At 44.6% G+C, this 21752-nt stretch overlaps 1 protein-coding gene across 2 annotated transcripts in view; it reads left to right on the forward strand.

Annotated features, from left to right (window-relative positions):
• LOC135549984 (poliovirus receptor-like) overlaps positions 1-21752 on the forward strand; it is a 77018-nt gene that overhangs the window by 31136 nt on the left and 24130 nt on the right. Inside the window, exon 7 of one of the 2 annotated variants that reach the window (XM_064980397.1) lies at positions 1536-2442. The exons of the other annotated variant lie outside the window; for it this stretch is intronic. Coding sequence (XP_064836469.1) covers positions 1536-2086 — 551 coding nt within the window. The 3' untranslated portion in view covers positions 2087-2442. Of the gene's footprint in view, positions 1-1535; positions 2443-21752 lie in introns of those variants that run through there. 2 annotated transcript variants of the gene reach the window in all.

Consider the following 21752-nt stretch of genomic DNA (forward strand, 5'->3'; position numbering starts at 1 on the left):
AGAAATAAATCATTTAGAAACTCAATATCCGAAGAGAGACCGGGGATTAAATTGGCTGTGGACTAAAATGGAGGAGTAAAAAATACATTTTGCGTGTGAGAGACTTTGTGTCCGCTCCCGTATGGCTGAAAAGAAAGCGAGGGAATTGGAGTGATTGAGGAAATGCCTGGCGCGCTTCCGAGTCGTCTCCTTGAATGTGAAATGATTGAGATTGTCATGGAAACACAGGAGACTTTCAGGGAAAGGGAGAATTTGGGGTTGATGGGACAGGATATTTGAGGTGAATGTGCATGCAGAGGTTGGGAAGGCGCTCTGACCCCCCCCCAGCAGGACTTGGTACATTCATGCTCCACACATTACCTGGATTTTAATAGACAAGAGTTAAGTTCACCAAGAGTGTGTCAGCTGTAGGTTATTATTGGATATATACAGTTCTATACATATGGGTACTTTACCTGTACTGTACAGCTAGAACCTGAAATCGTACTCATCATTATTTTCAATATCATCCCACATCCATGTTATTTCCCTGCCTCTTTCCTGTTCGGAGAATCTCTTTCCTGTTTGCCAAGTTGTGATTCTCTGAAACAGGAAAAGATTGTTCAGGTGGTATCTGCTGTTGTGCTCCTCTTCCCCTAATCTCTCTGTCGCGACAGTAATATAGGCGGTGATATAAGCTCGACGTGATCATTTTGACCCCTTTCCGGTTGATTTAGTCCCGACTCCCAACTACCCCTGTCCTTTTTCTCCCTGTGCCATGGCTTTGACGCTTTCGCCTCCCCATACCCAGAATTAGATATAGACATCAAGGCCAAGCATCTCCTAAGCCCTCTGTCTTGGCAGGGCATTCCAAGCTGCCCTGTATGAGGTCGGAGTTTGGAATGGATCAAACTGCAGGTGGGCTTCAGCCTGTTATAGCGTTATGTGGCTCTGAGTTGACTTCCTCCATTGGACTGGTTCCTGGTTTACAGTGGGGGAGCGCTCATAGCCTGGGGTTAAACTAACTGACCCATTTGGTGCTGGGGGCGGCAGCAGTATGTTGATGTATTTCATCATGCATGACCACAGTGCCAGTCATTACCACTTCTGTACTCCCTTTTCACTTCCCTATCTCTGTCCCTGTCCCTCTCTCTTGTCTCTGCGTTGTTGTGCCCGATGTACGCCTCGGTCAAAATCTCAGACCCGGGATTTGTCACATCGTGTGTCACAAAATGTGTTCCTCATTTTTCTCTACCGAAACAAGAGTTGGACCGGCTCAAACTTGGCTCACACCAACCGTAGGACCGTAGAAATGGGCAACGGGGGGCTGCAAAAAAACTGCAGCTAAAGGGGAGGAATCAATCCCAGTCAAATCGCTACAACACTGATCGAGACACCACCACCTCACTGACCGCATCTCACCAGGAGAGCACCAGAACAACAGTACTACTCCTACGGAAAGAGGCCCATTAAAAACCAACCAATCCCCCCTCCCTTTCCTCCCTCCATTTCTTTCTCTCCCTCTACCTTTTGCTCCCCTCCTCCCCCCTCTGCAGAGGCCATAGTGGACCCGTCCAACGCGGGCGTGGTGGCGGGGGCTATCATCGGCAGCCTGCTGGCCCTTCTGCTGGTCAGCGCGCTGATTGCAGTCCTGGTGACCCGCAGTCGCCGGCAACGGCGCGGCTACCCCGGCAACGGAGAGCCAGGCGCCTACGGGAACAAAGCCCGCCTCTTCGGCGGAGCTGGCAACAAGAATGGAGGCACTGGGCTCAACATCAATGGACCCATCTATACGTACCGGGAGAGTGACCCCGGAGCGCTGGCCAAGGTTAACGACTTCCACGGCCCGCCAGGCTCCAACCCCACCGCCCACGACATCCTGCTGAGCAGCGAAATGGACGAGGCGGAGCGCAGGAAGTTCGACGCACTCGACGGCAGCCTGGAGGAGGAAGAGGAGCGCTATGACAGCTTCAGCGTGGGCATGGCGCCAGCCTATCACATCCACCGGCGCGACGACGAGATGGGAGGGGTCAGCATTTACCTGGATGATGACATGGAGTCACAGCGGGACGGGTCGGTCATTTCCCGGACTGCCATCTACGTCTAGAGAGGGACGGTCAACCAACAGGGTCCAGGAGGGAGAGCTGGGGACAGGGAGGAGAGTTCACCACCAACCTCCAACCACCTGTTCTGGAATGATACCATCAACCACCCTTCCCCTGCTTACTCCAGAGACATGCTTCACTTATGATTATTTCCTATTAAAAGAAACCACCACAGAAACAAAACAAGGCGTTGAAACTGTTCTGTAACTGATGGACAAGCAGAGGGATGACTTGAGGGCGCTGCTGAATGACTAGACGTCTCAAAGTCAGTCAGTCAGTCTACCCCAAAAATCAAACGCTGTATCTCCTCTTCAATGCTGCTTACTGCTCCATTTCATTTATACCTTAGCAAGTGAAACGCGAACGCGGGACTGTGAACACCGTAAAGACTTTTTCTTGGTAAGGAAACGTACCATTCAATGTCACCTTCATGGGAAAACTTTAGACGCATTCGTAGATGCTCACACTAGTTCTATTACTACTGCTTCAAGATGTCCTCCGGTGAACCGCGGTGTGGAGGGCAAGGAACAAAGCTGTGACTTGCTTAATGTGCATCATCACAGGCATTCATACACAGCGTTATGTAATGGTCTTTGTATTGTCAAGATGTTTGGGCCTTAAGGCCTCGTTGAAGCACGTTTGGTTTTAATGACTATGAGGCAGAGGTTGGTCCCACCAACTTAGTTTCCAACTTTATTTTCATGCACTTTTCCTTCTTTCTAATGGCTTTGTGATTCTTTTCTTTTACATTTGGGAGACCAGCAACATGGTAGACCAAGCTGGGGGTGGGGTTTGAACGAGAGAATTGGAGCGACCAGATCCGTAAAAAAACAAATCCACCTGAATGTTGGCTCTGTTCATGTTGGTGGAATTTCACTGCTAAGCAGAGGTCAGCGGGTCAGCTGTCGCCGTCCGAGGTGTGCTAGCCTACCATGCTTAGGGTCCAAAACCAGCTTGTCTAGTTTGCCTAGGGACAGATAACAGACCCACTGACAGATGGACAGGCACACCCATCTCTAACTGGGCCTCCTGCTCTGCCTGTCAGTTTGACCAATTAGACGGGAGCACCCTCCATTTCCCCGGCAAGTCGATCAATGCGCCGTCTTTTTAATGGCAACGAGATGTTTCGCTGCCGACGCTCGAGGATCAGAGGCAGAGGCGGAATATTTCCCTCTCTGTTTTTACCAGAACAAGCTGTTCCTTCCCCGCATGTTTAATTCAGGAGTGAAAGAAGCATAAAAGTGTTGCGCGTTACCTTGTGCGGAGGGATAGAGAGAGAGGCTGGTATTGAGTACTTGTGCGATTTAATCCAGTTAAACCAAGCTGCACACAAGGCTGAAATTATGATATTTTGCTCCCGAATACAGTAGGAATTATGAGGTGGTATGAGGTAGACCGTCTATGATCAATTATCTACTTAGTCTTAGAAATATTCTCTTTTTTTTCTTTAGCAGGGCGGAATACTTAGTAGAGTATTTATATTTGTAATTTTTTTTTGCTGCGTCTCTGTGTAATCTCTTCTGGCCTTCTAAGGGGGCAGTAACACATTAAATATGCCTGTGACTGTGTGTGGGGGTATTTCTGACCATGTGCAAGGCCCATTAGTTCTAAGCCTGGCCGGCATATGTGTTTTCGAGTTCTGAGTGGACGGAATTTGACTTTATGCCAGACCTGGAACGAGGGTAAGGAGCTAACCCCACCCGCAGTATGTTCCACTGTCGGATTAGCGGCGTACACTTTAAAGCAGCGGCCGCGCGTGGGTGTGCTGACGAGTGTGTCAATTGTGCAAGGGTGTGTGTAGCGTGATTGAACAGATTTGTGTCGGCGAGTGGATTGTGAGTTGTGTGTGTGTGTGTGTGTATATCCCACACGCTGATTCACCGCGTAATGGCTCAATATTATGCAGGAGTTGTTTTTGCATAATTTCATACATATGGATTGCTAAGCCTATCCTGATTTTATCTCGGGAGTCATTCATCACTCATTTCATGCACAGTAACCTCACTGATGAAGGGGTTGGGGGACGGTGATAGGAAACTGCTTAGCACGAGGACCCGCATGGACATGAATATTTCACTGGCGGAGCTGGAGTGACTCAAAGGGCCTTTGGAGTGGTCTCCTGTGCCTTGACAGATGGAAACTTGATTGGGTATTGGTATCCGGGCCGCTGCTCTGAAAATATTGTGTTCGATGACTCCTCCTTTGCCTTTTTTAATCACAGATTCATATCACATTATCAGATCATCACCACTGTGTCCAAATGAACGGTTTGTTTTCCTTATGATGTTTTGTGCGAATGGATATAAGCATTTTAACAGTCTTATGTGAAGTGTTGGTTGTGTATTTGTTGATGTGAAAAAAATCCATTTAATGAAGTAAGTGTGTATTTATCGTCGAGGCTTCCGATAAGAAATGTTATTTAGAAGTGCTGTGTAGATTATGGTAAATTGGTCCATTAACACAGACTATTATTATGGGAATTGGTTGCAAAATAACCAATGAATACAAATGACCTTACTGTAATTACATGTGTGTCAATGCATGTATCTTGTAGCCTACGGGTACAAAGAGGTACATTATATTATCGAGGGCCTTGAACTCTAAGCTGCTCTCACCATCTTCTCCACACAAACTCTCTCTCTCTCTCTTTCTTCCACAGATAAACTCACATGAGAGCATATAATCACCCTCTCTCAAGATCTGTTTCACCCATAGAATGCGCGCACACACACACACACACACATATATCTTTCCCCGACCTGACACACCTTGAGTGCAATGCCTCCCATTAGCAGGGGCAAGATTGTTCCTCGTTGGGCTCCATCATTCCCCATCTTGCTATTAAGATGAACAGAGAGAGAGAGAGAACATCTCTCTCTACAGAGGCTTAAAACCTTTAATTCCCCATTTCCCTGTTTTTAAGAAGTAAACCCAGCACCAATTTCACCAATTTCACATGGAATAAAAAGCTACATTTCTGGGATGAAATTACTCTCCCTGTCTAAGGGCAGTGGTGGTGGTCATTTTAAAAAGCCTAATGGGTCACGACAGCCTACAATTCACGCTCGACTCTAATCTCAAGACAACCAAACAAAGCCTTAAATTCACAATTCCACCACATGCAGTATTCCCCATGTCCCTCGTGTACATAGTATAAATAAATTGAACATAACATGCAACAAGCATGACTAATTGATGTGGTCATGTTAGCCCAGTTGCTGGCATAATAAGATATTCAATTTTTTCGGCTAAATTCTACAGTGGGGTATGTTTTTTTTTTTTTTTCTTCTTTTCTTGAGCACAATATTGACAGGATTATGACCTGGAGAATATGAGTAATATTAAAATGCTCCTATATTCCCAGATGTTTGTCTCTCACTACAAGCTGCTAGTATAACGATGTTCTCTGTATCGCCATCTGACATTGTGGGTGTTTCGTTCCAATTTGTCCTGTCACATTTATTTTTGTATTCTGGTGTTATTAAAGTATGATTGATTTCTAAATATGATTTGAGTCTTGTGTGTGACATTCCGACAGACGGAACACTACGCTGTGAATTTGATTGTGTATGTAGCTTGCATATCGACAATGTTTTGCTTTAGCCCTTGCGGTTATTAGGTCTGCCTCGATATAGAACTGAAACGATTCTCATTACTACACCGGTGGAGGGTCCTCAGAGGAAGGAGAGAAGGATCATCCTCAGTGAATTTCAGAAAAACAAAATAGTGAAACAAAAAGTTTTCCTTTTTAGATTAAACTAAATATATTCACGTGACCAAATAATTTATTAAAACACACCGTTTTGCAATGAAGGTCTACAGTAGCCTCAGCAGCACTCTGCAAGGTAGCACCATGGTTTAGCCAGAGGACAGCTGGCTTCCGTCCTCCTCTGGGTACATGGACTTCAATACAAAACCTAGGAGGCTCATGGTTCTCACCTCCTTCCATAGACTTACACAGTAATTATGACGACTTCCAGAGGACGTCCTCCAACCGATCAGACCTCTTGCTGCATGAACTGGCATGTTGTCCACCCAATCAAAGGATCAGAGAATGAATCGAGTACTGAAAGCTACAGCTAACTAGCACTGCAGTGCATGACATGTGGTGAGTAGTCGACTCCGAGAGAAAGACTAGTTGAACAGTTTTGAACAAGAGAGGGAGAGAGAGCTAGCTATATTTCATAGTATATATTCTTTTCACTTTCACTTACTTAGCTAGTGTCAAATGCAGCTAGATTGTTTAGCCTACTCAAACACCCAGCTCTAACAGAGAGGGATGCTATGTTAGCTAGCTGGCTATGGCTGTTCGACACTGGAACTCTCCCAAGTAAAGGTAAGCTTTTGGCTTTATTCATTTATAGCCACCTGCCTCGCTGGTGTAACTGCTAAACTGATTGTTGCTGACCACACTGTTCTGCATGATTGTAGCGGGTTTACTAACGCCTTAGTTCTAGTAGCTATGCCTATGTTGACTATAACCCGACAACGATGTAGGCTGTGTGTAGCAGTCATGGTATGAAGGTTTGGCTTAAAAGCTTATTTTTTGGCCTGGTCACAGACAGTGGATGTGTTCTGCACTGAAGTCCACAAGCGAAGGGAAAATGTGAGAGGAGGAGAGCACAGATGAGAGAAGGAATTATCTATAGATATTACACAACAAGCTGTTTGTGTGTGTCTGGTATGAAGGGAACTGTTTGTGTGTGATCAGCGGTGTATTCATTGTGCCGATTCTGTTGGGGGGAAAAAAAGTTTCTTAAACGGTAGCGAACAAAACTGGGATAAACATATCTGAATTTGTCCAATAGAAACTCTTGTTTGCAACCGTTGGACTAATGATTACACCCTAGATCAGCTAGATGCAGGCAAGACTGCAAGGTGGTATTGAATGTGTCACTGTCACCATTATTACTCAAAATTCTCTCGACCTGTGCACCTACGTTGGGCTAGTTTGTAGCGACCTCATGATGGGCACAGGGAAAATGAGAGTCATGTAGTAGCCTAAACCTATCAATGTTACATTGAGCTGGGTGAATGGAGTATGAAAAGTCATCCAATATGCTGTAATAGTAATAAGGCCATGTTCATAAAAAAATAATCATCCTCCCTCATCTTAAACGGCACCAACCGCCACTGTATTACACAGAGAACTGTCTGTTCTTTATGCTACATTTATCACATTGTCCCACAACATCCCTATCTAGACCAGTGTAATTACCCAGAGTGCTAGAGAAACTATAGGGTTATTGATGTGTAACTATGCTATAATAAACGTAGCGTAACCATCATGCCAAGACTACTGATGACAACGGGCAGTTTCTCAAGTAGATGCATTGATGGGTTCCCTGAATGAGTTGTTTACAACAAGTGGGCTGGATGGTGTTATTTTTAATGTTGGCTACAGTTCCAAATGATATTGATGGACTTAAATAATGTGGCTTATTCAGACAAACCTACATTGCCACAACATCCTTGACTGTAGTCTGAGAGAGATTGTTTATGGTCCTCCTGAGGCCACTTTAGGTCCTCGTCTGTCGCCTTGACTACGCCTCTTTGCGGGACTCTGTCAAACCCTTTCTTCATTCGAACCTTTTAACCTTGTTGACCTAATGCAGGCGATTTGTGACATGAATGGCATAGTTTCAGTTAAGGGAACGGTAGTGAAAAAAATAACCTTTTTGAAGATCTCTGGACATCAGGGTTCTCCAACTGGCCCCAGGGTTCTCCAACTTGCCCCAGGGCTCTCCAATTTGGCCCCAAAATAGAAAGACTCATGTGATCATATGCAAACGTAAGCAAGGTTTTAGAATATTTGACTGTAACATAATTGATCTCTTTGGTCTTTTTGCAGTCTGCAAATGATTTGTAATTAATTATGATCTGGCCCATGACCATCCGCTCAACAAAAAAATCGTCCCGTGGCTGAATCTAGCTGATGATCCCTGCTGTACATGGTGTGGAATAATAGTTTCCGAAAGTCAACCTACCTCAAGTCTGCTGGCATGTAAAGGCTTTGAAAGGTTAGACATTGTGAATGACAAGCAACAAACAATTACCTCAGACAATCTACAATCTTTAGGTGTCAACTGACAAGGTGGAAGGATAGCAATTGTTTTTGGCGGGGCACACAGGCTGAATGTTAAATAATGCACCAGGGCGCATAACGACCTCTTTTTTTTATTTTTTTAAAGTAATGGAATGTAGTTTTTCAAAATTGTGTAATCAGGTAGAGCTGACACGCACAAGAAATGTGTTTGCATATTATTCGATTAGTTCCACGTTGTTTTGAACAGTGACTGAGATTGAACTTATTTCCTCACGAGACCTATGTGTTAGAAAATGTGAATTGTTATGGATTTTGTAGGTCTATGCTAATTATTTTCTTCATTAGAAAAGATCCTTTATCCCCCAGTATGAATGGAAGACAGGCATGTCTGAATCCCCAGGCATGTAAAAATTCCATGCCAAATTAGAAATGAATTATAAATTATATTGAATCTGATATACAAAAACTGTAAAATAAACAGCCTAACATATTCTCCCATGTCATTACTTGTGGAATGTCATTGTTTATACTAAGTAGACCATAAAATTGCACTGGAATATTTGAAATAATTTTCCTTGACTCGCCAATAAGTGTCTCGCCCACATGACCTGTAGCTCGTTGTTTACCTTTGGGTTTGGGACCTTAGCCAGAGGATGGCAGGGCTAGCAGAAACGCTTGACAGTCTACTAAGTTCGGGTCTGCAGGCAGCTTGCCTGCCTACAATATATCGACAGGCCACTAATGACTCTGGCTGGCCAGTATTAATGGACCGGCAGGGCTGTGGACGGCCGCAGGGGGCCTTTCATTGAGCCCTGTGTGGACCGCCCTGGAGCCTAGCTGCTCTGCTCTCACCTTTCCCGCGCCACTCAGGCTGAATGGATTGACATAGATTGTCAGATAAATGGCCTAAAGCGTCTTTTCTCCAGGTCAGTCTCTCAGCGGGATGGACAGATGGACAGGATTTGCTCACTGGTTGACTAGTTCGCCGCCTCCTGAATGTTCTCTCAGTTTCTCATCAGAAACGGTCACATTTGTGTCTGTGGCAAGTTTTTGCTGTCAGTTGTCACAGCACCTGAGAGCTCAAATGAAAATCAAGTAACATTTGATTTGTAACATGCTTTGTAAACAACAGGTGTAGACGAACAGTGAAATGCTTACTTTGGGGTCCTTTTCCAACAATGCAGTAAATATATGGTGACACGAGGAATAAATACACAGTGAATACCAATAACGAGTAAAAATAACATGGCTATATACACTGAGTGTACAAAACATTAGGAACACCTTCCTAATATTGAGTTGCACCCCTTTGGCCCTTAGAACAGCCTCAATTCGTCGGGGCATGGTCTCCACAAGGTGTCAAGAGTTCCTGGCCCACGGTGACTCCAATGCTTCCCACAGTTGTCAAGTTGTCCTTTGGGTGGTGGACTTTTCTAGATACACGCGGGAAACTGTGGAGCGTAACTGGTGACATGAATAAGGGCTCATAGCTTTCACCTGGTCAGTGTCATGGAAAGTGTTCCTAATATTTTGTACACTCAGTATTTTTGGCAGAAGTTTTATCCAAATCGACTTACAGGAGCAAGTAAGGTTTTTTACACTAGTTGGCTTGGGGATTCAAACCAGCGACCTTTTGGGTTACTGGCCCAACATTCTTAACCGCTAGGCCTCCTGCTGCCCTATACAGGGACTACCAGTACCAAGTCGATGTGCAGGGGTACGAGGTAATTCTAAAAACAGCAGCTGCCAGGAAAAGCCTACAGTAATGTGTGATACCTGTGTGAAAGATCACATGTCCCTCACTGTTTTTGTTAAATTATAACATGCGTTACTTAAAATAAGCCTTGTGACTACATCAGCAGTGGATTTCACATTTCGCAGGTGTGGCGTCTTACGCGTGAACCTGCGCATGAGGGAAAACTCAGAGCAAGCTTACCTCGCTGAAGCACCTTTTGATAAGGCAAATCTAGCAACAGGATTCAATGTGTTTCCTGAGGTGCTATGGCTTACCATCTGACCTGGAATCAGCCTCCACTCACAGTGGTTACCTGTCACTATCTGAGGTGATGTGGGTGAAGCTAATTGATCCTAGGACCGTGGGTGATGGACAGTCCAGTGATAGCTTTCCATCTGATCTGGAATCAGCATTTACCAACCAGCCACAAAGTGGTCACCTGTCGGTATGGGGTGTTATGCGGTCTACAGTAGCTAATCCTAACTGATCCCAAGGCCGTGGGTAATGGGTAGCACTGGCTCGCTAGCTACAATGACATGGTTCGGAACAGAGAAGCAAGGAAGTGACACTGAGACAGGGAGAGGAAGTTGACCGTGGGCACTTGGAGACTGGACATGTCATTTTTGGTTCGGCTCTCTGCACAGCGGTGACAAAAGCCAAAGGGTGGGAGATACCAAACAGCTGCTCTCTTTCTCTTCTCTCTCTGGCTTGAAAAGATAAGACCGACACCCCTGAAACGCACCACTGCACCATCGTTTCTCTGGTGCCTATCGTTCCCTGTGAAATGATGGTCAGAGCACCAGTTATCGAAACCTTTATTTTGGCTGCGAAGTGATAGTCATGCTCAGTGCTGCACCAATGCTCACAGCAATATAATGTCTAGAGGGCTTTAAACTCACTACCATTTCATATATGTTTTCTCCTCCGTCCAGTACACTATTTATATTATTTAAAGGGGGCAATCTGCTTTTGCTGATATCTTCAGAAAGTATTCATACCCCCCCGGTCTTATTCCACATGTTGTGCTGCGGCCGGAATTCCAAATTTATTTTTTGTTGTGTTTTTTTTGTTGTCATGTTTATTGAAAATGCCGACTTGATTGGACTCTCTGGCCAATTTTCAATTGTTTGGACATGATTTTAGAGAGAAACACACCTGTCTATATAAGGTCCCACAGTTGACAGGGTACAGTATGTCAGAGCAGAACCTACACCATGAAGTCCAAGGAACTGTCTGTAGATCACTGAGAGGATTGTGATGAGGCATTTACGGTGCCTTCGGAATGTATTCAGACGCCGTCACCTTTTCCACATTTTGTTACCTTCGTCTTATTCTAGAATTTTTTTAAATAGTTTTGTTCTGAACATAATACCCCATAATGACAAAGCAAAACCAGTTTTTTTAAAATACATTTTTGCTAATTTATTAAAATAACAGATGCAGCACTCCATCGCTCTCCTTCTTGGTCAAATAGCCCTTACACAGCCTGGAGGTGTGTTGGGTCATTGTCCTGTTGAAAAACAAGTGATAGTCTCACTAAGCTCAAACCAGATGGGATGGCGTTTCACTGCAGAATGCTGTGGTAGCCATGCTGGTTAAGTGTGCCTTGAATTCTAAATAAATCACAGACAGTGTCACCAGCAAATCACCCCCACACCATAACACCTCTTCCTCCATGCTTCACGGTGGGAAATACACATGCGGCGATCATCCATTCACCCACACCTCGTCTAAAAAAACACTGTGGTTGGAACCAAAAATCTCCAATTTAGACTACAGACCAATGGACACATTTCCACCAGTCTAATGTCCATGTGTTTCTTGGCCCAAGTCTCTCTTTTTATTGGTGTCCTTTAGTAGTGTCATCAAGGCAAAGGGTGGCTATTTGAAGACTGTGAAATCAGGCATTCATGGTCAAATTGCTGCAAAGAAGTTTTATCCAAATCGACTTACAGGAGCAAGTAAGGTTACGGTCCTTTTTAGCCCATTTATTTGGAATGCAATTTCTGAGGCTGGTAACTAATGAACTTATTCTCTGCAGCAGAGAACTCTGGGTCTTCCATTCCTGTGGTGGTCCTCATGAGAGCCAGTTTCATCGTAGCGCTTGATGGTTTTTGCGACTGCACTTGAAAAAAAAGTTACAGTTCTTGACATGTTCTGTATTGACTGACCTTCATATCTTAAAGTAATGATGGACTGTTGTTTCTCTTTGCTTATTTGAGCTGTTCTTGCCATAATATGGACTTAGCCCTATTTGGTAAAAGACCATCTTCTGTATACCCCTTACCTTGTCACAACACAACTGATTTGATCCAATGCATTAAGAAGGAAAGACATGCCACAAATGAACTTTTAACAAGGCACACCTGTTAATTGAAATGCATTCCAGGTGACTACCGCATGAAGATGGTTGAGAGAATGCCAAGCGTGTGCAAAACTGTCATCAAGGCAAAGGGTGGCTATTTGAAGACTAAAATATATTGATTTGTTTAACACTTTGTTTTGGTAACTACATGATTCCATATGTGTTATTTCATAGTTTTGATGTGTTCACCATTATTCTACAATGTAGAAAATAGTAAAAGTAAAGAAAAACCCTTGAATGAGTAGGTGTTGTCAAACATTTGACTGGTAGTGTACGCTAAAAGTTTGGGGTCACTTAGAAATGTACTTGTTTTTGAAAGAACTCTAGGCAGCGTTGCAAAGAAAAAGCCATATCTCAGACTGGCCAATAAAAAGAAGATGGGCAAAAGAACACAGACACTGGACAGAGAATGGCCTCGAAGGCCATTATCCCGGAGTCGCCTCTTCACTGTTGAAGTTGAGACTGGTGTTTTGCGGGTACTATTTATTAATGAAGCTGCCAGTTGAGGAATTGTGAGGCGTCTGTTTCTCAAACTAGACACCAATGTACTTATCCTCTTGCTCAGTTGTGCACCGGGACCTCCCACTCCTATTTCTATTCTGCTTAGAGCCAGTTTGCGCTGTTCTGTGAAGGGAGTACTATACAGCGTTGTACGAGATCTTCAATTTCTTGGCAATTTCTTGCGTGGAATAGCCTTCATTTGTCAGAACAAGAATAGACTGATGAGTTTCAGAAGAAAGGTCTTTGTTTTTGGCCATTTTGAGCCTGTAATCAAACCCACAAATGCTGATGCTCCAGATATTCAACTAGTCTAAAGAAGGCCAGTTTTATTACTTTTTAATCAGAACAACAGTTTTCAGCTGTGCTAACTTAATTACAAAAGGGTTTTCTAATGATCAATTAGCCTTTTAAAATGATAAACTTGGATTAGCTAACACAACGTGCCATTGGAACACAGAAGTGATGGATGCTGATAATGGGCCTCTGTACGTCTATGGGGCGGCAGGGTAGCCTAGTGGTTAGAGCGTTGGACTAGTAACCGGAAGGTTACGAGTTCAAACCCCGAACTGACAAGGTACAAATCTGTCGTTCTGCCCCTGAACAGGCAGTTAACCCACTGTTCCCAGGCCGTCATTGAAAATAAGAATTTGTTCTTAACTGACTTGCCTGGTTAAATAAAGGTAAAATAAAATAAAAAAATGTAGATATTCCATAACAAATCTGCCGTTCCCAGCTACAATAGTCATTTACAACAACAACAATGTCTACACTGTATTTCTGATCCATTTGAATGTTATTTTAATGGACAAAAAATGTGATTTTCTTTCAAAAACAAGGCCATTTCTAAATGACCCCAAACGTTTGAACGGTGAGTCTATGTAAATTTGATATTTCAGTATTTCATTTTCAATACATATGCAAAAAGTTCAAAAAATACATTTGAATACATTTTGAATTCAGGCTGTAACAACAATGTGGAATAAGTCAATGGGTACTTTCTGAAGGCACCGTTTATCCATTTTTGTACTTTTAAATGGATAATACAAACTGTGAGGGAAAAAATTATTTGATCCCCTGCTGATTTTGTACGTTTTCCCACTGACAAAGAAATCCAGAAAAACGCATGTCAAAAATGTTATAAATTGATTTGCATTTGAATGAGGGAAATAAGTATTTGACCCCTCTGCAAAACATGACTTAGTACTTGGTGGCAAAACCCTTGTTGGCAATCAGAGGTCAGATGTTTCTTGTTGTTGGCCACCAGGTTTGCACACATCTCAGGAGGGATTTTGTCCCACTCCTCTTTGCAGATATTCTCCAAGTCATTAAGGTTTCGAGGCTGACATTTGGCAACTCAAACCTTCAGCTCCCTCCACAGATTTTCTATGGGATTAAGATCTGGAGACTGGCTAGGACACTCCAGGACCTTTTTATTGTGCTTCTTCTTGAGCCATTCCTTTGTTGCCTTGGCTGTGTGTTTTGGGTCATTGTCATGCTGGAATACCCATCCATGACCCATTTTCAATGCCCTGGCTGAGGGAAGGAGGTTCTCACCCAAGATTTGACGGTACATGGCCCTGTCCATCGTCCCTTTGATGCGGTGAAGTTGTCTGGTCCCCTTAGCAGAAAAACACCCCCAAAGCATAATGTTTCCACCTCCATGTTTGACGGTGGGGATGGTGTTCTTGGGGTGATAGGCAGCATTCCTCCTCCTCCAAACACGGCGAGTTGAGTTGATGCCAAAGAGCTCCATTTTGGTCTCATCTGACCACAACACTTTCACCCAGTTGTCCTCTGAATCATTCAGATGTTCATTGGCAAACTTCAGACGGGCTTGTATATGTGCTTTCTTGAGCAGGGGGACCTTGCGGGCGCTGCAGGATTTCAGTCCTTCACGGCGTAGTGTTACCAATTGTTTTCTTGGTGACTATGGTCCCAGCTGCCTTGAGATCATTGACAAGATCCTCCCGTGTAGTTCAGAGCTGATTCCTCCCCCTTCTCATGATCTTTGCAACTCCACGAGGTGAGATCTTGCATGGAGCCCCAGGCTGAGGGAGATTGACAGTTCTTGTGTTTCTTCCATTTGCGAATAATCACACCAACTGTTGTCACCTTCTCACCAAGCTGCTTGGCGATGGTCTTGTAGCCCATTCCATCCTTGTGTAGGTCTACAATCTTGTCCCTGACATCCTTGGAGAGCTCTTTGGTCTTGGCCATGGTGGAGAGTTTGGAATCTGATTGATTGATTGCTTCTGTGGACAGGTGTCTTTTATACAGGTAACAAGCTGAGATTAGGAGCACTTCCTTTAAGAGTGTGCTCCTTATCTCAGCTCGTTACCTGTATAAAAGACACCTCGGAGCCAGAAATCTTTCTGATTGAGGGGGGGTCAAATAATGATTTCCCTCATTAAAATGCAAATCAATTTATAACATTTTTGACATAAGTTTTTCTGGATTTTTTTGTTGTTATACTGTCTCACACTCTCTCTCTCTTTGTCAGTGGGCAAACATACAAAATCAGCAGGGGATCAAGTACTTTTTTCCCTCATTGTATATCCATTTGTTCTTGAAGAACATAACTTTATTAGGATCCACATTAGCTGATGCCATAATGTCAGCAAATCTTCCTGGGGTCCCAACACAGAACTAAAAAGAGATTGCAAACAATTACCATTTACAAAAAAGACATAACAATCATTTAACAAGTAGACATTAGAGAATTAAAAAGCTGATAGGTAATGCATTTAACATTCAGTAGAATTTCGAGTAACACTAGTATCTCCCCAGTCATATGGTCGATCCAGTACTTTTATTGTTTTCTTGAAGGTGGATTTACTTTGTGCTTAAGAAATGTGAGTTTAGTGATGGCTCTATATAAAACTGTAGATGTGTCCTTGGTGGTATCAGATGCCTTGAATTTGCCTGTCTGGTTTGGTGGTTATGCTTGTTGCTAGTACACTGAGAAATACTGTAGTTTAGAGATAAAATATAACACTCTTAAAGAACACTGGATAGTAATGTTAAACGGGAAGCTATGAGAGATTCTGGTGCATTTTTGGTTGACGCGAATTCGTGTAGAGCAATGAAGAGCTTGTCTGGCAGCCCTGTTTTGAGCGAGGTAGAGATTTTTACTAATTATTTTTTTAGATACGTGCGATCATGAGATTAGTTCAACTGTCTTAACCGATCAGAACTTGAATTATAAGCTTGTTATACTCTCCTGTTTGTTAACAATGTCATTGTAAACCCACCCTATCCCTGAGCTGTTTCCCAAAACAGTGGTGAGGTGCCACTTTATTGTTAGAACTGTTGAGTGCCCCTTTAAATCCACCGCCATGATGTTTTCTCCCCCATCCAGAACACTATATTTAGAGTACCATTACATTTCTATTCTGTCCCCCAATTAACTTTCATTATTTATTCACCAAGCTATGTACAGAGTTTAGTTTCAAGCCGATTATCCAGAGGCACAATAGTGCCGCACTCCATTCCCTCCACTTAAGTTTATGTCCCTCGCAAGCCTCCTGGGTCATCAGCCCATTGCTCCATCCGACAGACCACAATAACCCTGTTTCCGCGGCGTCACTTCAATCCAGTCATGGTTAATTGGTGTCCTTTGAGTGGTTGGTAACAGAGATTGGCGACTCGCTCCATGGAAGGAGCGCTATGCAACAGCGCGTCTGGTTCTCCAACATTCCGCTAGTCCTGTATGAGCTTTAGTATGTGTGAGGAAGGGGGATATTCTTGCGCCTAAGAATAGATCTGTGAGACGGAAATGATTTTGATGCGAAGTGGAGGGTGTGCGCGCGATTGTGTGTGTGTTTGTGTGTGTGGCTCCAGGCATTCTGCAGATAATTCCGTGTTTAATCCAGCACTTTCCCCGCCAGCAATGATTCCCAACAGGCAGCTCCCACTCCAGAGTTGCGCTAGATCATAACCAGGAGAAGAGATGGAGAGGAAAAAATGACTCGCTTCTGTACGTTCTGGGTTGATTTTTCCATTGTAGGTTTTTTTTCTTCTAATCATCATCTCTGCAGAGGGAATCAAAGATGGGTTGACTAGGGAGTGTGTGTGGAGGGGGGTTGCTGATTGATGTGTGTAGGTCTGTTTGTAGATTTGTGTGTGTTTGTGAGCATGGGTGGGTGGATGATTGGGCGTGTGTGTGTGTGTGTGTGTGTGTTTTGTCTCATTCTATGTATGTGTTGTACTGAACAGAACGTTTCTACAGTTTTGTGGGAAGGCCTATTTTATCATTTTAGATGTTTTTGTGGGAATGCCTTTGAATTTGTTTGTTCAACATCTTATCAGCTTCTAGAGAATGTGAGGATGAGTTTGATCAAAAACAACTTGGATTGTTTATCCTATACCTTTCCATCAGAGAGAGCATCAAGAGAGAGAGGGAGAGCTTTTCCATTCCTTAAATATGTACCTACCAATTCAGTGCGTGGTGAAGAGCCACTCAACCCCTCTGTCCATTCTCATCTCTCATCTCTCTCTATCATCCATCTTTTCACCTGTCTTTCTCTCGCTCCTTTCTTTCGCTCCCTTCGCCGCCTCTCCCTGTCACCTTTCTCTGTGTTATCAGTCACTCTCACACTCGTCATTGTGCAGATCACCATATTGCTTCATATCTTGTCTTGCTCTCTCTCATTTTCTCCATCCATCCATCCGCCGACCTCTTGAACACGCTCACTCACGTTCTCATTTTGAAGACTGGGGAAATTGAGGTATTGTCATGTCCGTCTATCCCCTCTCACTCTCTCATCCAGCCGACGGATCATATCTCATTGTCAGGATCTTCACCCGGGTTATCAGTTTAATTTGTCTTTCATCCTTCCCTCCATCTTCGCCGAGCCGCTGCCTCTGCCCGACAAACGCCAGGGTGATATAATGGAGTCTCGTATCCACTTTCACATCACTCAATCCATATTGTCTATCTTTATTTGGTTAACTCACGGTACACATGTGATTGTGAGATTGTACACGCGCGTATGTACAGTAAACACATAAATATTCATACACACATTCCCCTTTACTCTTCCTCTTCTCCATTTTATTACCTTTCTTCCTCTGTATTCCCCATCGCTCTGTCTCGCGGACACATACGCCCACGCTGTCTCCCCCTCTCACACAGCAGCATCACTAACAGAATCCAGTTCATCATGGCTACGCTTCTCAAGGCCTTTTCCCTCAGCACACATGGAGACATCTTGCCACTACCTCTCACCGTCTTTACCATCTTAATAAGCGAGTCCATCCTATCACTCCCATCTCTCTATTCTTCCCTCCCTGCCGTTGACCCAGCTGTCACTCCTTCATTCTATCACCCGTCCAAGACTCCATCCATCCATCCATCCACTTGCGTTAGCCTGACGAGTATAGACGGCGAGCCGAGCGTGGCTCACCTGCTCGGCCTGATTACACACGAAATCCTGAGTGGGCGGTTCGGCCCCGCGGTCTCAAAGCACTGACTGCTGGGTAATGGGCACCCATGTGGAGCCGCGCACCCAGGCGAATATCCATTAGAAGAATTGTCGGACCTTTTGTATCTCGGTTTCATTGTCAATTCCTTTGAGGAGGAATGGGGTTATTGCTTTGTCTTTGTTTTAGGTACCCAAATGCACATACATTGTATCTCTCTTACATCTTTTTCTCTCTCTCTCTCTCTCTCTCTCTCTCTCTCCGCCACTGATCTATATGTCATGACAGTCGTTACTGAGAGCAACAGCAGACTATACAGTCTCCCCCTCCCCCACGGACACGGTAACTAATAGGGAAGTCAAACCATGCCTCTATCCACAATTAATGACCTGTTGTCCCCATGACTGGGTGGCAGCACTGTAAAACCCCTATATTTTACTGTCATTTCTACCCTTTCCGTTGTGCCTGCCTTGTACCCTCGTTATTACGCCCCACGACCCATTTCCCGCTGTACTGGCGTCAGTGTTGTGATATGTGCCCTGGCTTCTGTCTGTCGTGGGGATGCCATCTGAATGGGCTGGCAGTCTAGTTGTCTCTCTCCCACTGGGTCGCCACTCGCCTGGCAGAGCGCGTCTCGCAGTTTGCTGTGTGTCACCCATAAAGAGGAGGCGAGAGAACGACCTTCAGGCCAGAGGGAATTTTAAATGGTGCGACGAGTGCAACGGGGATCTCTATCACTATGTTAATGCTATACTCAGTTAAAGCTATACAATATTGTACAAAATGCTTTAATTGAATTCGGGGCCCAATCTATTCAATCGCTTTTAATATGACTAGGGAGTGTGATCAGGATCTGGTTAATACGAAGTGTGCTGTCCATAGTTAGAATAAGGTTATGGGGTACAATACTATACAATACTAGCTTTAATTAAATTCAAAGCTCATCAATCAAATTCAATGTAGCCTGCAGTGCATGAATCCTATACAGTAGAATAACATGATTCCTGTAGCATAGAAAAGGGCTCAACTCAAAATGGACTATTGTCAATGTTCACTGTTTAACAGGCGACTCTTTTTGAAGTACTGTAGAAAATCATCGACATCAGCACAATAATACAGATCAGTGTCAAACTCATTTCCCCGAGGGCCGAGCGTCTGCAGGTTTGTGCTGCTCCCCTGGACTTGATTGAGGAATTAAGGTCACTGATTACAAGGAACTCCCTTCACCTGGTTGTCTAGGGCCTAATTGAAAGGGGAAACCCCAAAACCAGCGGACACTCCTTGTAATGAGTTTGACACTCTACTCTGGGGCTGCATACTGAAGAAAACAGACCTTGTGCAGAAATTACGACATTTAAAAAGTCTTAACGTTATCACCAGTTCATATTTTTTTCTAGTTACATTGTTTTGGCAGCACAGTAAAAATGTAGTTTTCTCGCATTGGGGGTCCGACTGACTGATTTTAGCATTGTCTGCAAGGCCATATGAGGCGACACGTTACCCAATGGGCAAGTCAGTGGGTTACCACACATATTCAAACTGCCATGTGGGTCTATGGGTCTCTATATCCTCTGTCCCCTGGGTTTCCCTATGTCATACCCGTTGTTGTAAAAGGAATTACACCTTTATTTAGCTGTGTGTTGCTGTATTCCGTGGAGTGCTTGTTTGTCCGGATCATGTCTTGGACCAAGAAGATTCGCCTTCGGGTCATTGGCGTCCTGCCCTATGCACTTAACGGCACGGAGATGATTACTGTAGTGCCTGCTGGGATTCGCATCACTGTGTGTGTGAGAGAGATTGTTTGTTCTGGGGGAAAGCAGTTTCGAAGCAGAGTCCACAACGGTCAATCCTTGCGCTCTGTATATAGCTTGTGTGACATTTGGAACTCTCACAATTCTGTTTATTTAACACGGGTCCTCTGTGCATTGGGGTATGTTCACAACACACGCCTGAACTTGCGTTGTGTGCTCAGAGCGTCTTCAGTTTGTTCAGCGCATAAAGGCATTTCCATACGCAGTGTGTGAGCACGCTTTATTAACGGGCATATGCTCTCCATGCCGACGATAATAATTTGCGGTGTGTGTTCAGTGTTTGTGGCGTGTTGTGCACAATAAGCTCTTACGTTTATTCAACGGGGCGCGCCGCCGCCGTGTGTGTTGGTTTGGATTTCCAATGTGTTCAGGCACTTTAGCCAAATGGAATGTGCCGCATATGATTATAGGCCCAGAATTCATAAAGCCCGTTTCAGTGTTTTCCCATTCTCTTGCGCGCGCTCTCTTTCTCCTTCTGTCCTCCCCCTCTCTCTGTGTCTCTCCCACTCCTCTTCATTCTCTCTCTCCTACTATGAATAATAGAACAACCTGCTGCTTGCCATGAAATAGCAAAAAGCCCAAGAGTGTTAATGCTTTCGGGAGCCTGGTTCAGTCAGTGTGTTGATGTGCCGTGTTCACTGGGAGGACTGAGGAGGCTGTGAGCTCCAGCTCGCTTTATTCTGTGTACGTGTCTGCTGCTGTATGTACAGTAAGCAACGTGCGCTGTCGTGTCTGCGTGCTGCCGAACAACCAACTTCATTTGTATGTTGCGTGCGCCCCTGTGTGCGCGTTTTTGACAGTTGGAACAGCACTATGTCTGTTTCTGCTGTGTGTTGAGGATTCAGGATGGACTAGTTTTCTTTTCATGCAGAGGCTGTGTGTGTCTACAGCGTGTAATAATTGTGTGTGCGCTCTGCTGTGTGAGGAATGACCAATGCAACCCCTTGCTGTGTGCTTGGGATCTATTGTACATTCTGCATCCATGCCTACGTCTGTCCGTGTGTGTCCCACGGTCCTGCATGCATCTCACACACCTTGCCATGTTAATCATAATCCATGTTAATATTCAGTGGGGGGGGGGGGGATTTGACTGAGTGTCATGGGGTGTGAAGTTGGGGGTGTAACCAGTCCCCCCCCTCCCCAGTGCACCATGACAGTACCCCATCATCATCTGTGTGGAAAAAGACCGACATGACATTGGTGGAATATACACACACAGATCCACACACATTCCACACACGGCAGATGGGAAAGAGAGACATAGATCGGAGGAGAGTGAGAAAAAGAGGAGGATGGAGACGTCTGAAGCACCCGGACAGCTGAGAAGGCCAGATGGAGAGAGTAAGAGAAATGGAGAGAGATCGGTGGAGGACTACAGAGCGCTTGATGTGACCTGAGGGGCCATTGGGGGCCGGTGTGGGCTGCTGCTCACATTTCCCCAGTTGGTGAGTTATCAACCCCCCCCCCCCCATCCCTCTCCCCTCCTGAGTCCCAACACATTTCTCCTGATTCCCCTCCCTCTCCACCCCCCCTCTGTGCTCCTGACTGAGTAGCCCTCTCTCCTGTAGTCACTTTCAAGCAGTGGAAACATGCTCCGTCTCTGGGGAGGCTTCCTACCCTCTGCCCAAGGGCTGTGGAGGAAGAAGGGGATGATGTGTATGTTCAACTCTGTTGAAGGGCTGTGGAGCTGCAGAGTTATGCTCTGTTGAATATGGCTTGTGTGTCTGTGTGTAAACTGTAGATATTTAATTGTTTTTGTCTATTCCATCTCCCCTCTGCTTTGTTGAGT

This window comes from Oncorhynchus masou, chromosome 12 (genome assembly GCF_036934945.1).
Source record: "Oncorhynchus masou masou isolate Uvic2021 chromosome 12, UVic_Omas_1.1, whole genome shotgun sequence".
Lineage (NCBI taxonomy): Eukaryota > Metazoa > Chordata > Actinopteri > Salmoniformes > Salmonidae > Oncorhynchus > Oncorhynchus masou.